General features: G+C 30.4%; 1 protein-coding gene across 5 annotated transcripts; it reads right to left on the bottom strand.

Moving 5' to 3' along the window:
- Window positions 1–17,551: 17,551 nt before the first annotated feature.
- LOC21395933 (F-box protein FBW2) lies at window positions 17,552–20,297 on the bottom strand. Of its 5 annotated transcripts, none has more exons than XM_024167109.1 (4): window positions 20,106–20,297; window positions 19,684–19,739; window positions 18,786–19,102; window positions 17,552–18,378 (listed from the first exon to the last, which is right to left on the bottom strand). In XM_024167109.1, the coding sequence occupies exons 3-4, from the start codon at window positions 19,091–19,093 to the stop codon at window positions 17,715–17,717; spliced, it is 972 nt and encodes a 323-aa protein (XP_024022877.1). In that variant the 5' UTR covers window positions 19,094–19,102; window positions 19,684–19,739; window positions 20,106–20,297; the 3' UTR covers window positions 17,552–17,714. The 5 variants fall into 5 exon arrangements, with proteins under 5 accessions (XP_024022877.1, XP_024022878.1, XP_024022876.1 ...); XM_024167110.1 differs by lacking the exon at window positions 20,106–20,297 and adding an exon at window positions 20,051–20,069; XM_024167108.1 differs by lacking the exon at window positions 19,684–19,739.
- Window positions 20,298–23,709: the final 3,412 nt, after the last annotated feature.

Here is a 23,709-nt window from a genome sequence, read left to right as displayed (position 1 = left end):
TGTAAATGTGTACGAATATCAAAACAATGACAATCTACGATTTTTTTTTTTTTTTTTTAGTTTAAGCTGCAAATTTACTATAAGAAATTACTATCATCGCCACTTATTAATAACAATAAACTTGCTAGTTGCTAATGAAAATTAGCCACGTATGTTAGTGGGTAAAAATTGAAGAAAAGGTTCTTGAGTCGTGCTCGTACGGGAAACGAGTGAAGCGGGATGATAAGCTTCCGAGGATGATAGCTACTATTTCCATGTGTTTTTTTTTTTTTTTTTTTGAAATATTTCCATGTGGTTTTGGATAGAACAATTTTGGATTAATTTTAAAAATTTCTCATAAATTATGACTCTTTTAACATTTTATCTTCTGAACTTTAAAATGTAATATATGTTCTCCTGAACTTTATTCCATTAATAAATTTTGCTCATCTGTTACAATGAGTGACGAAATTGTCACGTGCCACTTATTTAGTGAGAATTGAAAGTGTAATTACGCTTATACTCTCCTAATCAGATAATTCTCTATTTTATTGAAAAAATTCACCATATTCGTTCCTCATTCTTCTTCTTTTTTTCCTCATTTTGTTTCTCATCTTCGTACAATCATAACTCTACACAAAAACTTCACCTCCACCATCACCACCACCACCACCACCTAGTTATACTCCACCAGTGAGTTCACCACCACCACCTAGTTCAACTCCGCCAGTGAGTTCACCTCCACCACCGTCATCCAACCCACCTGTGAATTCCCCACCTCCATCATCACCAAAACCACCCGAAAATTCACCTCTACCACCATCACCAACGGCACCTGAGAGTTCACCATCGCCCCCGACATCTTCGCCACGAAAGTTCACCCCCACCACCAAAATCTGTTCCGCCCACAAGTTCTCCTCCACCTTCACCAACATCTATTTTTCCTAAAGAATCACCTCCTCTATCAGCATTAATACCTTCTAAGAATGCACCTCCACCTCCTAGGATTACTCCTCTCCTTCCATCAGGTTCTAATTTAACGTCAGAGATTACGCTGCAACCCATTAAATAGGTCGTGTTAAGTTACTAGGTTTTTTTTCTTTAATGCTTGAAAGGTTGTTGCATGTTAATGTATGATAATACCCTCCTCATATGGGTCACGTGCCTAACACGTGACGAATTCTGTCACTCATTGTAACATAAGAGAAAAATTTGTTAACGGAATAAAGTTTAAGATGGACAGATGTTACCTTTTAAAATTTAAAACATAAAGTGTTAAAAAGATCATAACTCATGGATAATTTTTGAAATTAATTCAATAATTTTTATTTCCATGTGTTTTTTATTGAAGAAAAAACATATTTTTTTTTGGTCCAATGATTTTTTTCTTGGAAAATAAAGATCGCTTTTTAATGGAGAAAAATTAAAGATTTTTATTTTTTAGAAAAAGTAAAGATTGTACTTTACACAAGATTTATGAGCTAATTTGCTGCCACGTAAAGGAATTTTTGAATACAGTTGCTTAGAAGACAGCGATGACTCTGGTGAGTGTTTTTTTTTTTCTCCTTTTTCGCTGAAGAAGAAAAGAAATGACAGTGGTGGTTGCAGGCACGTGGAAAATGATTTAACAGATAAATATTGATGTTTTTTAATTAACCAAAAAACTATCGAACGATGATTGTTGGAATATGCTTTCAAACAAAAAAGGGAAAAAAAATAAATACAAAAACTGCAAGAAGAAAAGTTCAAGAAAAATATTATCAACCTCTGCCCAACAACAATTAACAAGACGTGTCTAATATTGAATCGCGGGTCAGTCACGTGCTACGCAATTTAGAATCGAAAAGTCATCAAAAGAGAGATAAAACAATCATTTGGATTATTCATTTTGGATATCCTTCACTTTATTACATTATTGTTATTTTTTGAGTCATAACCATGAGTCGGAATAATACTGCTGCTGTCACTTTGACAAATCTGTGACATGATATTTGCGGTTATCAAAAGAACAAAAAAGGGATTATTAAACTCTGTTTCATGATATTCGTCGAAAGGCATGATATAGATGCACGTTAATGTATGACTTTATTCTACCATAAATTATAGATCTCAACAATTTCATGAAACATTATAACAAAAAAAAAAAATTATCCGGTATGCTAACATACTGATAAGTTAAATTTTTTACTTATCGAATATGCATAAATTAAGTAAAAAATAAAAAGTATGCAAATCTAACGGTTAAAAAAATTTAGCATACTAGTACACTAGGCGTATCAGAGAATCTCTAAAAAAAAATAGCAACGACATTTTATGACACCGAAAATTAGGGATTACGATGGAACCCCAATAAGTGTTCCACCGATGGAGCATTACTTTTTTAACCGTTGGATTACGTTTTTAACAGTAAAATCTGTACAGATTCGTATTAAAATTTACAACACGCGGTATAAAAACTGCTCTTATTGTAGATCTATCTGTTGAAAAAATAATCCAATAATAGAACACTTATTGAAGTTCCACCATAAAAAATTCCCGAAATGTTTTAGCTTTAAAAAAAATCTGCCGCTTTATACCTTGTTTAATGCATTAAGGGAATCTTTACATTAGAGTAGGCTATTTTACTCTACTAATAAAAATAATAAATTTTAACCATTTGATTAGTTTTAAGATTAATTTGTGCATATCCATATAAAAATTTATATTGTGTCACGTAAAACTATTTTTACTAAATATTTAACCGTTAACAATTAATATGACGATAAAAATATAATTTTTACTGATAGAATAAAATAACAAGCTTCACGCAATGACAACTTGACTTTGCTACTGTAGATTGTCTTTTTCCAAGATTTCTCGATATCTCGTTAAGATAAGCGAAAGGGTTGGTGGGAAAAGTAGAGTGATACATTACAGCCTAATCTACCAACAACCTTTCCATAATAAATTCATGCGGATAAGCTTCTTTCAAATGATTACAGCATAGGATTTCTTTAGCTATAATCAACCAGTAAAGTTATTGTCTTTTTTTCTTTTTCCTTTTTTTTTTTAATGTACCAACTACCATACACGAAATTTTGGATGTTGAATCAAATTCTTTTTAAAAAAATGGGACAGATGAGATTATATATGCTTTTTTTTTTTTTTTTTAAACGGAGAGATGGTACTTACCTAACTTTTATGTTGAAAAGATAAATCGGTCCGTATGATTGCAACAATATTTTATTACACTGCACATGATAAAAAAAACATTATATTTCTAACAAAATTAACAAGTAACACATGTTTAAATATATTAAAACATGTTTATGGTATCTATCGTAGCTATTGTCCAAAACATATAATGATATAAAGCCAATTAATTGTGGAAAATCCAATGGAAAAATCTAAAAAAATATACATATGTATGCTAGAGATAGTACTGAAATGAAAACAAACTATATTACAATGAAATAATAGAAATTAAGAAACTTGATTAAAATTTTAATGTCAAAAGCAACTGTGCTACCTGCTAAGTTTCATATTCTATTCATCTATTCTACATCTAATGCAACTTACTGTTAAGTTTCATATCATTTTCTACTAATATGCTAGTTCACTATGCTCGGATCATGTTATGCCGTATTTATATGTGGCGTTACGTATAAACTCTAAATTATATTTAAAAGAAAAAGATAAATTTTTACGTCATGATATCTTATGCTTAGGTAATATTAAATAAATACATCGTACTTAGATAAAATATCTTCCGAACACTTCTAAAAAAAAATAAAATCCTTCCAATACATTAAGACCATTTTGATTATAAATGTCAAGTATGTCATTCGTTTTTTGTTATTTCCACAATTTTCTGTATTATGATATTGATTTGGAGTTCATTTTAATTGAAAATGACATAAGGTGCATTTTAAGTCTTAAAACTAGTGCCGGGTATTTAGAGCTTCCTTATTTCGGAGTATCGAATATCAATTTACTACTATCTAAATACTGAAGTATCAATACTCACTTGATAAAACACAAGAGCCAAAATATAGGCCTCATTCATTTCGCTGATTCGAGTTTAGAATTCGAGTTTTGCTACAGTAAAAAAGCTCTCACAAACAATCACATCTAACTTTTTTGCTACAATAAAAAGCTCTCACATAAAATCACATCTCAACTCGAATTAAAAACTCGAATCAGCGAACTAAACGGGCTATATTTTTTGTCAAATTCAAATGACTAGATCCAAGATATATTGTTTTTCACGATAAAAAAATAAAAAAAGAGGTAATTATTGTTGTTGGGTTTTTTTTTTTTTAAATTAAAAGTCATCTTTTTTAAATTTCAAAAAAAAAGACGACTCTTAATTATTTATTTATTTATTTATAAACAAAAATAACCGACAACAACAAACACCTCTTTTTCTTTTCTTTGGTTCGGGCACTCCACAAGTCTCATAGGTGGGGTCCGGTCTATCCAGATGATGCCAAATACTAATATTATATATATATATATATAATATCTACTATTTATTATGCGTTTAAAGTAAGGATTCGTATTATAATTCGGATCATAGTTCGTATCTTATTACAGTATTTTTTTTTATAAAAAAACACATATAAACTCAAAATAATTATAAATCATAATTCTAAATTTATGAACTAAACATTTTATTAAAAGCCAACTTCCTTGTTTTGAAGAGGCCACATGTCGGCCTTCTTTTTTTCTTTTTTTTTTTTTTTATACTTCTACTCTTTTACTTTTTAGTTTCCTTGCTTTTGGTAGTAGTTTTACCTATTTTCTTTTTGTTTTTTTTTCAAGTACTTTATGCTTCTAAGCCTTTTAATTTGGTTTACAACATGTTTTTCTTGAATTTCTTTTTTTCTCCTTTACTTATTTGTGTTAATTATTTTTCTTACTTTTTTAGTAAAAATAATTATTTTTAAATATGTTGCTATTTGAGGCTTTTTTTACCTCAAAAAACTCTTGATTAAAAATGCATCATTCCTTTCTTTAAAAAATGTCACGTGTTGGGCTCTTCTTTTTTATTTTTTATTTTTTTATTTTTTTATTTTTTTGCTTTTTAGTTTTTCTGTTTATTTTCTTTTTAGTATTTTCTCAAGTGCTATATGCTTTTAAGGGTTTTAATTTTATTAGGCCACGTGATGACCTCATCTTTTTTCCTTGCATTTTTTTTTTTGCTTTTTAATATTCCTACTCATTTTCTTTTTTAGTTTTTTTCTCACGTGCTTTATGCACTTAAGGAGTTCTTCAGCAATAATTCGTGTTATGATTCGAATCATAATTCGTGACTTGTTACAGTAGTTTTTCTCATAAAAAATACACGTAAATTGAGAATAGTTCTGAACCCATGAACCAAACGTCTACTATTTTTTTTAAGGCCACGTGTTTGTCTCGTCTTTTTTTTTTGCTTGACTATTTTTTTTTATTTCTTTGCTTTTTAGTATTTTTGTCTTTTTTTTCTCAAGTGCTTTATGCTCCTAAGCATTTTGATTTTGTTTTTTTACAACATGTTGTTCTTGAAACTCTTTTTTTCTCCTTTATTTAGTTGTATTAATTCCTTTTCTTAATTATTGTAGTAAAAATAATTCTTTTTAAATATGCTTCTATTTAAGGCTCTCTTTATTTCCCTAAAAAAACTCTTAAGCCAAGGATGAATCCTTCCTTACTCTGGAAGAGGCCACGTGTTGACCTCCTTTTTTTTTTTTTTTTTTTGCTTTTTAGTATTTTTGCTTATTTTCTTTTTGGTTTTTTCTTGGGTGTCTTATGTTCTTAAGGATTTTAATTTTTTTATAACATGATTTTTTTAAATATTTTATTTGTGTTAATTCTTTTTCTTATTTTCTTTTAATAAAAATAATTCCTTTAAAATATTTTCCTGCCTAAGGCTTTTTTCCCTTCAAAAAATTCTTATATCACTTAATTATTTTTTCCTTTTTAAGTTATCTCTTTTTTCTTTTTTTTTTAAATTTTTTCTTTTTTTTTGTCCGTTGTCTTTTTATTTCTTTCCATAATATTCTCTGTCAATTCATTTTTCTTTGCAGTATCCTTCTAAAAAATATTGTTTAGATTTTTTTTTAAATATTCTTTTTTCTTGTTCCTCTAGTTAACAAACTAGGCTTCTAAAGAAGCCACGTATTAAAATACGGGATCAAACTAAAAAAGTTATTCTTCACATGTATAACACGTGGCTCAATTAGTAATATATATAGAGCATGTTTGGATGGTCTGTCATAAGTGATTTGGTTTTTCAGAAGAGTTTCTAGTCAAAGTAAGAAATTATAACTTCTAAAAAAAATACTTCTTAATAGATTTTGAAACTCGTATCAAAATTTAATTAAGGCATTATAAACTTAATTTTAACACTTTTATTACTTATTAAAAAATTTAAAAATTATTTTGACCCATTAAACTTTTTATTTTAAATACTTATTAAAAAATCACAGCTTTTATTTCTATTCTGGCTAAAAACAAAAGCAAAAATTCTGGCCAAAGAGCAAAACTCTTTTTTCATCCCTCTTTCTCCATTTGCCACTTGTCAATTCTCACTCTTTTTGTATTTTTTTGTTTTACTTTTTGTATTTTTTGTATTTTTGCTTATTTCATTTGAAAACTCTTCTACAGTTTATCTGATGCAATACGTTTTTTTGAATATTTTTTTCTTGTTTTATCCCTATTAAAATATTTTCCTTAAAATGTGTGTTTACTCTATTTTTTTATTTTTATTAAAATACCTTTACATGTAATTATTTTCCTGACAAAAATTATGATATGACTTGAATTTTTTTCTGCAGTATTAATATTTCAACTATTAGGATTAACTTTTTAATAGTCTAATTTAGAGTAGGAATAATTTATGTCACTCATTATAAATTTTTAATTTAATCTATAATCTATATGTAATAATCTATTAATTTATTAATTATTAAATATTAAAATAGTCAAGTGTTTTTTCTCTCAAGAATCACGTGGCATCCTCTCTTTTTTTTTTTTTTTTCCTTTTTGCCTTTTTCACTTTTTTATCCATTTTTATTTTTTAGATGTTTTTTGTTTTATTTTTTTAATGCTGTGAATGTTTTTTTTTTTAGTTTAATTTTTCATATTTTAAAGCGAAATTAAACTTATAAAGTTATCATCCACAAATATAACATGTGCTTCAACTAATTTCTTGAAAAAGGGAAAAGAAAAAAAAAAAAAAAAAAGATAAGAGGACGTGTGTACCGGGATGTCTGGGTAACAAAATTACCTAACAATAGTTTATTTGGTCTAAAGGCCTTATCCTGAACCAGGTGCCTCTTTTCAAAAGAATCAAAAACTGATAACGCCTGTTACCTGTAATACTAGTTTATTTTTTTAGCAAACTCCTTTAGTTCACCTTTTTGGTTATCTAGTGGAATGCAATTTCCATTATTTTCAAAAATAAATAAATAAATAAGGGGAACCTTTTTAGTTTTTCTTTTCAAATTTGTAAATTTTTTAGCATTTGATTTTCTTTTCAATGGCATTTGGTCATTTTCTTAGTCAAAGTTATCTGTTGGCTAGAAAAAAATATACATTTTACCCGTTAAATGCAAATAGTATAAAAATTAAATGTACGTAGAAAAAAGAATTTTAAGATTACATAAATCTTTAAACTCCCTCAGTATTTTCTTAGAATTAATTTCATTTTTGGTCCCCATAATTTTGTTTATTTTCTAATTTTGACCTCTAAAGTTTAAAACGCAGCAAATTGCACTATAAATTATGCTCCTTGTTTCATGTTTGGCTCTTCAATCATAAAAATACTTATCAGAGTATTGTAGACAAATCAGATCTTTAAGATGAATTTAAATAAATTTAACCCTTAATGAGAACTTCGTTGCCAATGAGCTGGTGCAGAAAGAATATGATATTTCTTTTTTTCCTTCTTTTTTTATTTTTCAAATCATTTAGGTTTAATTTGTTCAAAAGATCATGCATTTAACAACGTGCGACGATCGATTTCGTTGAGTTTTTAATCATTTTTGTGACTGAAGAGCCAAATATGAAATACTGAGGATAGTTCATGGTGTATTTTGTAATATTTTGAAGTTCAATGACCAAATTGGGGCAAATAATATAATTCGAGGGTTAAAATTGAAACTAACCATCTTCCTTGGTAGTTTAGTGTCTAAGTGGTGGTTAAGCTTAAGGTGAAGAAAAGGGTTGAAAAAGAGAGAAGAAATCAAAAGGGCGATTGATGAGTCCTACTAAAGCCTAAAAGCAAAAGGTCCAAGTCATTCACCTACCCACCTCCACTTGCAAATCCAACTCCAACTCCAACTCCAACTCCAACCCCACCCACCCTACGGCCCCACCCCTTTCCCTGTCTTTCCAATGACACGTGTCATCAGATGGGCACATGACCTGGCACATTCCCATTTCTTACGGGTGCAAAATTGAAAAATTCCGAATGGTTTTATCCGACAAAAGGATGAGGATTATGATTGGCTGCGTTATGGCTCCGTGACGTTGCATGTGCGATTGGTCCGATTCTGAAATTTTTTTTACTGGAATTTGATTACCTATGTATTACTAGGACTCAATATTAACAGCAAAACGTAGCGAGGATTTGGGGACTAGTAAGACTAGATATTTGATTGTAATTTTAAAGAAAATTACTCCAAATTATATAAAACTTGATTACGACGAATATTCATTCCGCGAGAGAAAACTTTGCCACTAATCTCAACCCTTCATACGACCCTTTTTTTTTTTTTTTTTTTTTTTTTTATATGCATGTATTTTTTATCTTAAAGTTTTCTGGTTGAACAGAGATGCAAAAAGTATTTTTCTCACTTTTACATGGTGGTGTGTACCTCGGCATAATGTAATTAATAATAAACTGAATTTTTAAATTTTCTGTCAATTATAATGTAATGGAGTAAAACTACCGAACGATAAGGAGTAGGAAGCAATTATCATATTAATAGTTTATTTTAAACTATAAGGATGAAAAATGGAAAAAAAAAAACAAATACTCTTTTTAAATATGGGCAAGGACTTTACTTCTTAAAAATGTACGAGTTAAAATTTTTATTCCTTAACTCTTACTCTTAATTGATAATTTCTTAATCAAATAATTATACTAATAAAAAAATATTACTTAAAAACAGGATATAAAAATTTATACACACGCACTCATTTTCTCATTGAAAAAAAAAATACTCGCATAAAACACCCTACTTATGACCCACGACCTCATGTTTTTGGATTTGGACACCTTGCTTGAGTGCTCTCAGAACTCGGGCCCAATAATCCATTACCCGGCCCGGTAAAAATTTTGGCAACTCTCATTTACCTTTGTTTTCATTTTCAATCTTGTAGATTTCCATGTTCTACACAATTACTATAAATACAATACAATCACTACTAATCCAATAAATCAATATAAAGGTATTACTATAAAACAACTACTTCAATAATTAAAACGGCGTTTGGCGCAATAAAGATAAAAAACAGAAATGAAAATAATTTTTTAGTTCAGTATAAAATGAAAGAGAAATAAAAAACGACTTTTAGTTGTTTTTCATTTTAATTTTCATTTTCTCCTCTCTCAAGCAGAGAAAAAGAGACAGAGACATTAATGACTTTTTTTATACTGAAAATAATTTCTTGATAAAATTACCAAACATATTTTTAAAATAACGTTTTCATTTTCATTTTCATATAAAAAATAAAATTATTTTAAAACGAGTTTCAAATACGTTCGATATGTTATTATTAAAAATGAATCTGTGTATACATTAATTATAACTAGCTCTTTCAGACACATAATACAAGTGTATTACTTTGTTGTTTGTTTTTTTTTTCTTGCTCTCAGAATTTATTTTTTTATGATACTGCCTGGAACTTTTTTAGTGAAAGATAAACTCCCCCACCCAAATAAATAAATAAACAGGAAAAAAAAAGAAGAAAAAAGAAACTCCCTGAGATGATCTTATGATTGCTTTTTTTTTTTTGTGAACTAGAATACAAAATGGTTCCATCACACTGATTATTTTTCGGCCTCAATATTATTTTTCTTTAAAATGTAACTGTTTTCCTTTTCTTTTCTCTTTCTAAGATCAGTTAGCTGCAGCCTCATGACTTCAATGTTAAGGTTCTTTAGTTAAGGACGTGACAAATATGGTGGATTTGGGAAATGATAAAAGCTCCGTTTAGTTTGTTGATTTGAGTTGATATGTAACTTTATGTGAGAATTTTTTACTGTAATAAAAAAGTTAAATGTGACTGTTTTTAAGAACTTTTACTATAACAAAACTTGAATCGGTGAAATAAATGGGGTTAAAATTTATTATCTTTATATTGAACACGCTTTTCATTACGTATTGGACGTAATTCTATTTGGAAAAATTTTACGTCTAGAAAAAGGACACTCTCGTTAAGATAATAAATTGTTTTGGCAACAGAAAGGAAACATTTTCCAGCACAGCAGTAGCACTGATCTTCTTCTCAACAACACCGAGTTGTTGTTGTAGGTGGTTTTTTTTTTCTTTTTCAAATAAAAAAAAGAGAGAGAACAGAGAGGTGTTAGTTTGTATTTTTTTTTTTTTTTTCTAATCGTGTTAGTGATGATTATAACGCGTCCTCTTACTTTATTACCTTTGGGGACCACAGAATCAATATATTTCAAACCCGACCCACCTCACTCTACTAACTACTCTACAAAACTATAATATAAGCATTTAAATCTTGTAATAGGTACTTTTAATAATATTTACAGATGAGTATCATTATTTCAATTATAAAATATTAATATGATCTTTAATAAATTAAATAATTAATAAAAAAAATTTATAATAATTAATGAAATTATATTTTAATTACTTCACATCATTAAATTTTCATATTAGTATAATTATTAATAGGACTAACCATTTAAAAACTCGTATATATATATATATCCAAATAAAGAGAAAAAGGCAAAAATGTCTCTGCTCTCTCAACTTGACGATCTAATTCAAATCCCCTTTAATAAGTTGTCGTATTTGTGCATGCATAATGCAGTTTTTTGTGTTCAGTTGTTTTTAAACTTAATTGGCAAGGGTTTGGTAAGATGGACGTAGTTGTTGTGTGAATGCCCGAAAGGGAAAAAGAGAAAAAGTGAAACCAGTGATTCAATAGTAATTATATTACTATTATTTATGAAGCATCTTTAATTCACATACCATAATGTATAATATTCCCACGGTTAATTCTCGTATGTAGAACAATGACAAATCGCGTATAAAGGCATCGTTCATTTCACTTATTCGAGTTTTCAGTTTTAAATTTCTACAGTAAAAAGTTCTCAGAAAATGTCACATCTAATTTTTTATGTTATTGTGAAAAATTTTAAAAAAATATCACATCTCAATTTAAATTAAAAACTTAAATCTAAAAGGAGGCTAAAGTTAAACTCTGCTTGTGACTCCAGTACTCCTGTGCAGGAATAGTACTTCATATACTGCTAGTAGCCAACTAAGCAAGGTATATCCTATTACCTATATTAATAGTTCCAGTTCCGATGTTTGGCATATGAGCCTTTTACGGTAGGACAGTGCACGGTTTGATCAAAATCACGTTAAAATAGAAAATAGGAAAAAAAAAAAAAGCACACAAAATTGATAAAACTTGATACAATTCAACTGTTAAGAACATAGGGTGTGGTGTGTTTGAAATTAGTTTTAAAATAATTTTATTTTCAATAAAAAGTAAAAATGAGATTGTTTTGAAAATTATTTTGAAAACGATTCTAAAATTGCGTTTGGTTAGTTTTTTAAAATATTATTTTGAGTATAATAAAAGAGTTAATTCGTATTTAATTATAATTATTAATTAATATATTATAATATTATTAATAAGTATTCGAAAATAAAAACAGAGAAGTGAAAATAACTTTCAACTGTTTTCTAAAATTCTTTCAAAAAATCATTCTCACTGTTTTCGTTTTCATTTTCAAAACATTTTTTAAACAAATGCCGTTTCGTTTTCAATTTCATTTTTTCCTCCTTGAAAAACTTTTTAGAAACGAAACCAAACGCACCCATAGTTTTAGCGGTCAACTATTTTTTCACACCATACTATAGAATTCTCTTTCGGCATGTGTGTGAGTACAAGAAAGTGAAAATCACAAAGCGAATAGCAAAACACAAGCTTATTTGACTCTAGATTTAATTAGTAATTTTGTTTTCAAGGTGAGCTTGAGATTTCAATGGTTTTGGCTCGTTAGAGTAATTAGTGTTGGGAATGGTGTCCTAAAAACATGAAATGTAATATAATATTTATTATTTATTTAATAAAAAAGTTTATTTATTATTTTACGTGCATATATTATTAAATATTTTATGAATATCATTGAAAATTCTATGATTATTTATGTGACCTTAAATATTGTAGATAAGCGTTATATGCTATAGGATAATATTTAAGAATAATAATCAAAATGATATTCGTAATGAATTAAATTAAAGTTTAGAATATTTAATTAAAACATTACCAATACATATCGTTCCCATTTAGAAGGGAATGATGTTATCTGTACTGTTAATATGACGAGATATTGAATGAGTGTATTATGCATAATGAGATTATGTGGAACCGGGACACATACATAATATGAATTTCTGATAATTTCTGTTAAGTATAGAAATTCTAATTGAATATGTCGATATATATAGAACGATCTTAATCCTAGATTATTAGCAGACTTCTATTTATGGATTTGTGTCTTTTAATTTACTTAGTACGGATTCTGAGATGTTGAATCTTATTCCTTGTATTTTGGAGACGTGATGAAGTGAGTAGTCGAGAATGTTATTATACAAGATGAAATCCATTTCTTCTTGAGAAAGAAGTAGATAAATAATTCTCTTGAAGATTGATTCGGTACTTGGACTAGTAGAAGCTTTGATTCATGAATTTATTTTATGAATCACTGTCCATTAGAGAATCAACAGATTTCACCTAACTCTAATTATGAATTATTTATGGAGGATTGATCTATATGTAATGGCTATATCAAATGGACACTTCACAGTTTAGAAGTAAATTATATATATAGTTACGAGAGTGCAATTCTAAGTCTATAGTGGAGTAACTTTTAGAATTAATAGAATTAATCAATTAATTAAAGAGTTTTAATTAATTATTAATTTTATTTGAATTCAGAATTATAGGTCTATGAGTCCCCATATCGTCCTTGTAATCCTACAAGACACTAAAGACAAAATGAGAATTTAAAATTATGGAATTCTAAATATAACTCTCAAGAATAATTAATTGAGAATTAATTATAAATTAAATAAATGTGATTATTTAAATTTGAATTTTGAAACACACATGTGGAGGAGTCCACATGGTGTACACGCTCAGCATTGTCAAAATGCCTATGGGATTCAATTGCTTGCTTTTTAAGTTATCCGATTGACTTATTTGATGAGTTATCCAATTGAAATTCAAATTAAATTAAGTTTGACTTTAATTGGAATTTAAATTTGAGTCAAAATTGAACTGCATGATAAAAGAGAATTTTTTTCTCCTTCCCTATCTGTAATTTGCGCCAACTATAGGGGGAAATATCCTTGTGGTGCCGGCCCCTACGGATAAGAGAGAGAGGGGTTTTTGTTTCTAAAATAAAATAGAAGTGGGAGATAATTATTAAGTTTTATCTTAGAGATAAAGTTTAGACTTATTATGAGAGTCTGATAGCTACTCTATAAATAAGAGATGGTAGAAAATTAGAAAATACAATTTTGTCTCTCCCTAACATATAGTGGCCGGTTTTATAGAGTGACGAAAAGGAAAATTTTCTCTCCGATTCTACGTCGTGCATGTGTTGGTGCTCGTGGAAAACTTGAGTGTTTGCGTGTTAATCCCGTTTTGTTTCAGGTGTGCCCACATATACGTTTTCATAGATTGAAAGAATTGACGAGGAAGACTCGGGTATTCTAAACAAGTTTGGAGCCAGGAACGTTCGTGATCAAATAACTCAAGTTATCGACCTCATCATTCGCTAGGTAAATTTATTCATAAATTAATTTGATTAGTTTATTCGTGTATTAATTAATGTTTCTATAGAGTATTTCAAAAATTTATTAAAATTTTTATTATACACGATCCACTAGATAAACGCTTCCGCATAGAAAATCATTTTCAAAACTAACAACTAGATAGGTTTCAAGTTTTGAGAGCTGATGGTGATGGCTGCAACTTACAAGTTTCCCAAGTGGGGTGTCTCCTTGGGCATTCTTCTTTGAAACTTGCAATTTTCATGCCATAATATTTCTTTTCATTTACACTTGTTCCATGAAATTTAGATTTGTCTAAGACATATCTAAAAAAAGAGACTGTTTCTGTTAGGTTGTCCTACCTGTAAGACCAATTTTCTGATCATTCGATCTGGTTAAAATTAAATGAGATTAAAAAAGTATGCATAACATATAATTTTTAATGCAGATTTAACGGTTGAAAACAACTGAAAAAAATAGAACTATCAGTAATTTCATTTTTCTGGTATGGTCTTATGGGAGAAACTCTCCTAAAAAATACTCCTTTTGAGATTGTGGGTACAAGATCCTAAGATATGAATCACATGTAGGCATGCGACCGCTGCTTAGTAGCTAGTGAAGGCATTAGGCACGTATAGAGAATACATCCGTGCAAGTCGAACAATATTCCTCTGAGATTTGATGAGTTCAATAAACCATCTTTATAGTCTTCAAACTCTAAAAGCTAGACCTTGTAATTTTGCTTTAGTCTTCACATTTCCTAGAATGATTCTGTTCTTTAAAATTCCAACTTTGGCCAAATTAGCGTGACGTTTCTTTGTTTTGTTTTATTTTGGGGGGTTTTTAAATCTTCTCAATATTTGTGATTAGTGAGAGTGATATTTCATTGATATTATTGCATTTGCATAAATGGGTCCTTTTAGGATCTTTAGTAAAGTAAAAAAGCGCAATTATTGAATTTTCTGTTATTTCATCTGTTAACACTCGTGCTTTTTCTCTTGTCACGGAATTTCTAGAGCATCTTTTACAAATGTCTCTGTTCTACTTTCCACTCATATGTATAGTTTCTCACATGACACCATAGTGCTGATTTTTTCCTCGAGCTCAATTATTGCATGAGTTTGGTAACAGAAGGCAATCAGTGCCCTGAGGGCTGAGAGGAGCTGCTTTTTATTCGTTTATTTATTTATTTTCAAAAAGGCAACATTATATTTCTAAAGTCATTGTTGGAAAATAAACCAATTGAGATTTGAGCGGATAAAAAATAATGAGAAATTCGTTGATGGTAATGTTTTACCCATAGGAAACTGTTTTTAATTGCGATATCTTTGCTTTAACTATTATTATTTTGATAAGATTTTTATTAGATCTAACGTTTTAACATGCACTGTAAGTAGAAATACCTTACTGTATGAAGCTCTAATATCTTTCTCTTCACACATACATATATATGGCCTTTCCTGTGGTCTCCTACAATTTTTATGGGAAAAATTTCCCCATCATAACCTGCTGAAAGATTAGCGTAACCAATTAAATGATTAGTGTGATTCTCTTGTATTGAGTCGTAACAGTTACTATTTTAAGAATCAGAAGTCGTTTTTAAGCATATGGCAATAAACAACTGTAATGCACTACTCCAAATAAATATTCATGCATGACCGGATGTGCCTATAAAAAAGAATATGACAGATGTAATCCTTCACGACAATATTATTCAAGTCTAAAAAAGATAGTTGGTTATGATGAAAGAACTGATACTAACAATTAAAACGACAATCGATTATTGATGTGTCTTTTATTATTATTATTATTCATATAATTATTCATGACAGATGTACATGACAGCCGTTTATTATTCATAATTATTCATGACGGGTGCGCATGACAACCGTTTATTATTATATGCTTAAGAATTACGACTTTTAATTTCTAAAATAGTAATTGTTATAACTACGTAAGAGAATTACGATACTCCTTTAACTGGTTACGATAGCACATGGCTGGTCACGATGGCGCATATAAAACATGTCATTTATTTTTAAATTGGGGGACTGTAAACAAACTCTATATGTATATATTGTGAGAATTTTATGGTAAGATATGAAAAAATACCATACTAAAATTTCATATTCTACCGAAAGAAACACAGTTCCAAACAAGCAAATATTCATCAAATTTCATTAAATTGTCATATTTTCATAATATCATACAGTGTTTTATATATAAGTTATTTCAAGACAAGTCCCTCTTTGATTGTTTTGCCATGATTAAGTTATGATGGGACCTTGAAGGAGATTGGTCGCTAAGGTCTTCATATTGATAGAGTTTTGCAGACTAACAGACAAAACACATCGTGCCCATATTCCTAATCAGGATATGCTCCATTTAAAAAATAATAATAATAATAATAATAATAACCAACAAAACAATATAGGCTTCAGGCTAGCAATATAGTTTAGCGATAGGGAAACACTCTCCTCTTCTCTTGCAAATAAAGGAAGGAGAGAAATTCTCTCTTAATTGAATAATCATTCAGGGCCTCAGACAAAGAAAGAGACATTGGAGCAATAGGAAAGAATCCATTTCAATAAGCTATTTTGCCATTATTAAAGGACACATCTCTTTAGTGAAAGTGGACAGTGGAGCCAAATCTCGATCATATACTATGGGAAAGTTGGAGAACTTGGAGACCAATTCAGTTGTCGTGTCGCTTTTGCCTTTTATGCCTAAAATATCTAATGTAACTTCTTTTAACTAGAACTCCTGCCAGAACCAACACCAGAAAAAGTTCAGAAACGTTTATTAACGCAACAATCTTTAATTACATTTACATAGATTTTTACTTGTAGTGCTCAGTTTGGTACTTCATTGATCCTACATCCATACCACTTTGAAAGCTCAGTGTCTTTGGTTGCTTTGCTTCTTTTTAGTAACTTTTGAAAATCAACCAAGGAGAGCTTTTGCATTACCTCCTAAATGATAACCATGGGCGGAGCTATCACTAGCCGCTTTTCCGATAAGCGGCCGCCCTACTTGAAATTTTTTCCTTCTAATTTTGTTGTATATTTTATTAAAATTTATAGTTTACCTTCCTAAAAACCTGAAATTATACATGTTTGCCCTCCCTCAAATTTGAAACTTAAACACTTGTTCGGTTATATTTTTAAATTATGATAATTTGAGTATAAATTTTAAATTAAATTTGAGTTATAATTTAAATTAAAATTATAACTTGAATTTGTGTTTAAATGTGCACATTTTAATTATAATTTAAATTGAAAATCTATTTAAATTTGTATTTGAATGAGTCAAAATTTAAATTTATATTTAAATAATATTTTAATAAAAACTCAATGATAATAAAAAATTTTAATAGAGTATATGAATGATATTTTATTCATCTATTCGTTGTAAACGAACATAAACTTTAATAAAATTGGAACTTGAGTTTAAATTTTTTTAAAGTTTTACTCCAAAACAAGCCCTTAATTTTCTGGCTCCGCCCCTAAATCGGTACCAAACAACTATTGAAATCTGAATGTGTTAATGGTGATGCCAAATTACAACAACAAACCAACTTTCATTCCACTGAAAACATATACATATCCTTATAAAGCATATTGTAGAGTTCAAACTAGAAAACATCAGGCAAGTCATTACTGAAGAAACAGAGAAAAAGGGCAAATTAACAGTTCCACAAGAGAGAAAACATTAGAAACTTTTTTAAGGAGACGGAGGCCAACCATACCCTTCAACATCTTCATCTATTCCTTCATAGAACCTCAGCTCAAGCTCCTCCAGGCTCGCCTCATCGTCATCCCACATTCCGTCGAAGCTCTCATCATCAAAGTAATCATCCATTCCGCCAGTCATGAACTCCCACGCCAAGTACTCGGACGAAGCATCAGAGAAATCCGAGCACTCATCCCAATCGTTCCTCTCGAAGTAGTCCACAACATCAGGCCCCAACACCTTCAGCTTTGGGAAATTCTCCTTGACGAACTTGTTGTCGAGTATCACACTCCAACACCCTCTCAAATCGAGAAATTCGAGCTCGGGGCAGCTCGAGAGTATCTGGAGAACGCTCGATGTGCCAATGAGATGGTAAGCCATTTCAAGGTGCTTGAGTTTAGGCATTGTGGTGGCGATTGCGTGAGCCTCGTCGTCCTCAAGAGGCTTTCCTGCAGTAGCCAAAGGGTGCATATTCCGGCACAGCCCCACCAGAAGCTTACAATTCTTTCCAATGGCCTCTAACGCCCGAGAACCGATCTTAATGCAGTAGCTCACGTCCAAGAAAGTAATGGTGGAAAACCTCCCGGCGATCCGTTCCACTGTCAAATCACTCATCTCACCTCTAGGCAGCCTCAGCGTCTGAAGGGAACCAGCACTTGCAAAACCAATAAGGAAAAACACATGATAACAAGAATCTCAACTAAAATCAAACTGATCTCTGGACAAAGATAAACTAACAAATTAACCTCAATTGACAAAGGAATTCCATAAGTTCCATCTAATTAAAAGCTATCTAAACAAAGACTGAGCATTTTAACAAGCATACAAATTAGTCCATATGACTCAAAATTCAACGAGAAATATGCTAGAATGACTATCCAACAAAGTGAAATTGGCAAAATTTGTAAAAAGTGATCGTTCTTGGTCGTTCTGCAGTGATTTTGCAAATAAAAATTTTTAAAAAGTTATTTTACTAATAAAACTTTCCTATTGAGTTATTTTTACAAACTGGGTTTGCACACACACACACACACAAACTTTTTTCTTTTCTTTTCTGCTTACTTTTCTGCAATGAAGGAGAAGATCAAGTCGGAGTTGAGGCCGGAAACACAGAGCTTTCGAAGCGAACCGCAGCTTCTTGCGATGAGAATTCGGAGCATCCGATCAAGGTGATCGGGCTGGCACCGGCTACTCCATTCCTCAATGTCAATCTCTTGCCAGCAATAGGGTCCCATAACAGCTTTGCTCCATGATTTGCAGACTCTGGGAATCACAGTTAGTATCTCTTGGAGAGAGAGATGGCTGAAAATTAGCCCCAAAGCGTCCGGTATTAGCTCGTCCCATTGCCGGAAATCGCTATCCTTTTCCATCTTTTCATTCTACAAAATAGAAATAGAAATAATTCAAAAATGAGAACAAAACTAGATAATTGGAAAGGAGAGAGTGAATTTGTAGATAGAAAAATACTCCAAAGAGATCTCTTTTGTGGTAACAGACAAGATTCACACGCGAAAGAAATTATCTGTTAAATGTAAAGAAAAGAAAAAAGGGAAAAAAGATCCACATCATATTCATAATCAACTTTCATGTTCTTTCTCAATTTGCGAAACAATAATAAAAGATAAACGAGAAAAAGACGACAACTTGCTAAATAACATAGAGTGGGTGTTTCGAGAAAAAGGGAAGCGAAAAAATTAACAAGGTGGCTGAAAAAGATGAAAAGAATTGAACTTTATTTTTGGGGGGGTCGATAATAACAAAGCAAGGAAAAGAATCTGGGACATGGTGAGGAAGTACAAAGGATTTGTAATCTAGAAATGAGAACAACTTAGAAGAAACAAATCTCAAATTAAAGTGATGTACTTTTTTTTAGATCCAGTAAGAACACCAAGAGTGAGAGAAAGCCATAGAAGAAGAAAATAAGACCCCAGAAAGCCGAGAAAATAAAATATGAACATACTCAAAGCCATTGCATGTCTGTTAAGTGTACCAGTTCAACCAACACTTCAAACTTATCTGCATAAAGAAAAGAAAAAAACAAAACAAAACAAAACAAAGAAAAAGCAGAAAACTTGGTGAAAGATGAGGAATTTAAGTTCTTAATCTGAGGGGGAAGGTGAGAGAGAGAGAGAGAGAGAGAGAGAGAGAGAGAGAGAGAGACGCCACTAAACTCAGGCCAGAGCAACTAAAAATAATACTTAGTAGTAAAGAAACTTTCTTGATAATTTCTTGATTAATCTGAGGTCATTTTTCTAAGAGAAATCATGAAGCCATATATATAATCAAAGAGAAAAAAAGAGGAGAAAAACCCAGAAAAAACCACATACACCGAAAGCAAGGGAGATATTTGCTTTTTCGGATTTGGATTATGCAAAAACTCACCGGTTTATCCGCCAGAAAGGCAGGGAGAAAAAAGAGGAGAGAGAAAGACAAGAGAGAGAGTGAGGAAGAACAGAGAAAAGAAGGCTAGAAGGCTAGACCCATCTGCCCACCTACCCAAAGCTTCTCAGAGAACCCACACCACACCAAACAAACAACAGCAAGAACAACAGAGGTAAAAACAAAGAAGTGAAAAAGCAACAAATGTATAATTGTATGAGATAGGAGCATAAAAAGCAACTGAGCAAAAGGCTATTAATTTTACCAAAATTACCACCACCCAGCTTGTGAAGAGGAAATGAATAATGGGCTTTTTTATTTTGTAGTTTTGTAAATTCTTAATTCTTGATGGAGTCAGTGAATGACAGATTTTAATGTCATCAGTGTCCAAATATTAATGTAAATCTTCGAAGGTTGGAAGCTGAGATGACCCAAGCAGTAAATAGAGTGAGAGACAGAGAGAGTTGCAAAGTTCCATGTGTGGGAAAGTAAGGCACCGACACGAGTCGGTTGTTTAGGGTCGGTTTCATAAGTTTTGTTAATTTCATCCATTTAAATTTTTAATTATAATTTTATTACAGTTAAATTTTTTTATAAAATGTCATATTTAATTTTTTTTTGTTATAATTAAAAATTCTCACATAAAATAAAATCTTAACTTAAATTAAAAATTTAAATCGCTGAATTGAACGTGGCATAATTATTTTCATAAATGCCTATTAAATTATGTAACTTGTTTCAAAATGCTCCAAATTTTTTAAAACAGTTCAAAATATTCTTTGTTATGTAGAAAATAGTTCAAAACGTCGTTCCGTCTAATTTCGTCTATAACTTAACGGAATTTGCTGATGGATTCGTATACAAAATAATTAAGGCCATTAAGTATTAATTAAATCTGTAAAATGATTAATAGAGAACACGAGAAAACCGTAAGAGAGAGAGAGAGAGAGAGAGCACAAGAAGATATGGTAGATCTGAGACGTCTGGGGAGTCTCCCGTGGAGGGTCGTGAGACCTGTTGAGGCCGGTGGGTTTTTGGCATGGAGGGTTCTCAGATTGGCGAAGAAGACGAAGGCAACGTGGTCAAGGCAACTTGAAGATCGACAAAGATGATCTAGAGCCTTTTTTTATTGATATACTGAGTAATTTGGTAATTCAAATTCAAATTTTTTCTTTTTTCTCACCGATCTGTTGGTTTGATTTTTGTTATTCCCACTAGATTATTATTTGAATTTGCATTGTTTTGAAGTAATTAACACCCTTAAAGCTCTGGTATTCATTTTTTCTCTATTTGTTTCGTTTTTATTACTTTTTAATAAGATAATTATTTTTGTTAATTCAATCAGAATTTGATACCTTTAATTAATATTTAATGCTGTCACACCAGTAATCTATTTGAATTATAGACAAAAATTAGTAAAAGGAACATTTTCATTCGTTTTCTATATATATTATTGAGTGTTTTGAACTGTTTTAAAATCTCAAAAGACATTTTAAAATAAGATGCGTACTTCAAAAATATTTATGAAAATAATTCTTATTTTATTTATTTATTTATTATTAGGGGCTGAAAAAAAAGAAAAAGAAAGAGAAAAAAGGACCATAAAATAAAAGTGGTGTAGCTGAAACAGAGTTTTCAGTCCTTACAATTTGCAAGGCCCGTTCATGTGAAATAAGGTTGAATTTGAAGGGGTTTTTTTTTTTTTTTTTTTTTTTTGTTGTTGTTGTTGAGAAAGTTGATTCTGGTTCTTCAGAGGTTGGCAGGGCAGCAGTGCACCAATTGACCATGGTTATTTTTACCCCTAGTACCATTGCCATGGTCACATTTCCATCTTAAAAAAATAAGAAATAATTTACCAGAAAAGAAAAAAAGAAGAAATATGCTTTTTGTGCGTTTTTATTCCCAACCACTCCTCTTGGTTTTAACTTTTTACTTGGGTTTTTACCCAGCAAAGCCCGATTGACAAAAGGGTGGTAAAATTCTGATTGAGTTTCCACGTGTAAAAATTCCACTGTAAACCTAAAGAGTAAAGTGCAAGGTTACCCGACTTTCTTTGTGCATGTTAGTCCTGATGTGCTCACCTTTTTACTTGGTTCACTCATTTTATTTTCTTCTTTTGCTTGTAAAAGAAGGATATATATATGTACTTTTTTTTTAATTTTTATTTTATCGTAATCTAAGAACAAGGTTTTTAAGGTTATATAAGAAAAAATGAAAAGGTTTCCATCTTCATTAAGTGAGATGTTCAATCATCCAGTACAAGTAATTGTACATATCTCCTACTGAAATATACAACATAATAAATACCGCACCTAGTAAACAGCAAAGTATACAGTTTTCTGAAATCGATATTACTTTAGTAAACAGCAAGGTCTACAGTTTTCTGAAATTGATATTACTCTTTCCCACGTAATTTACGTTTGCAATTAATGATATTTTTTTGTATATTTATAAAATACGTTTAAGAAATGAAAGACCAAAAATCAAGTGATTTCTTTTTGTTCATAATTAGTCAAGATTTTTTATCTTGCAAGTTGCAACTATCCTAATCAATCACTCACCATAAGAAAAAAGTATCTAATGGATTTAACAATTTTCTGAAAATGGAAACTGTGGCCAAAATTTATTATTCATAAAGAACACTATATCCTTTCAGCAAAAAAAAAAAAAAAAAAAAAGGGAGAAAATCAGAAAACACCATTTTGGTCTTTTACTTGTTTATTGTTTAACCTTTCTTGTTGCTTTTTGGGTGCATTATACATTTTTTTGGTAATAAAATGTATCAAATCCTACCTCATGACTTTATTGCTATTATTATTGTAGATCTAGATCAAGAGAATAGATTCCAAAGAACTATTATTGTTGCTCTTCAAACAAACAAATCCCATTTCATTTTTTTTTTTTGGAATATATTGTGATGATTATCTCCCAATTAAGGAGTTGTTTAGTTAGGAGATTCGTATCCCGATTTGAATCATGGTTCATGATTCGTTATAGTATTTTCTCTTATAAAAAATACACGTAAATCGAAAATAATTTTAATTTTATGATTATAATCCATAAACCAAACGTCTCTTAAGACGGAGATGTTTGGTTAGAGGATTCAAACTATAATTTGAATCATGATTCATGATTTGTTATAGTATTTTCTCTTATAAAAATACACATAAATTAAAAATAATTTTAATCACATGATTCTAATCTATGAACTAAACGTCTACTTAGACGTGAGAGCTTCCAATTTTCAAACCCACAGAACAGTAAAAGTAAACAGTTGCCGTGCGCAAATGAAGTGGGCACTGTAGTAGTTGGCAGAAGCAAGTTGGCGGAGTCAGCGTACTTTTTTTTTTTTTTTTTGGGTGGCTAATAGCGGAGTCAGCGTACTTGAACCAGAAAAGAAAGAAATATGGTGAAAACAAAATAATAAAAATACCACAGCAACTGCAAGCACTGTCCTTACCATTCCACTTCCCTTTGGTGCAACTTTTTTTTTGACTTCGCAAAGGGACTTGAGAGAGGGAGAGAACGCTCTTATGAGTGATATTCCATTCTTATTAGCGTGGTCTGCAAAGTACTGGATTATGTGGTCAATATCCAACCAAAAGTG

The sequence above is a fragment of the Morus notabilis genome, unplaced genomic scaffold (genome assembly GCF_000414095.1).
Source record: "Morus notabilis unplaced genomic scaffold, ASM41409v2 Scaffold1012, whole genome shotgun sequence".
NCBI lineage: Eukaryota > Viridiplantae > Streptophyta > Magnoliopsida > Rosales > Moraceae > Morus > Morus notabilis.
Note: the sequence above shows the minus strand (reverse complement) of the source record. Positions and strands in the feature narration are given on the sequence as shown.

What these genes read in the sequence shown, in the direction of transcription:
- LOC21395933 (XM_024167109.1), bottom strand. Translation starts at nt 19,093, where the DNA reads ATGGAAAAGGATAGCGATTTCCGGCAATGGGACGAGCTAATACCGGAC. An exon ending in TTCTCCTTCATTGCAGAAAA is followed by an intron (nt 18,379 to 18,785) that starts GTAAGCAGAAAA and finishes TGGTTTTGCAAG; the next exon opens with TGCTGGTTCCCTTCAGACGC.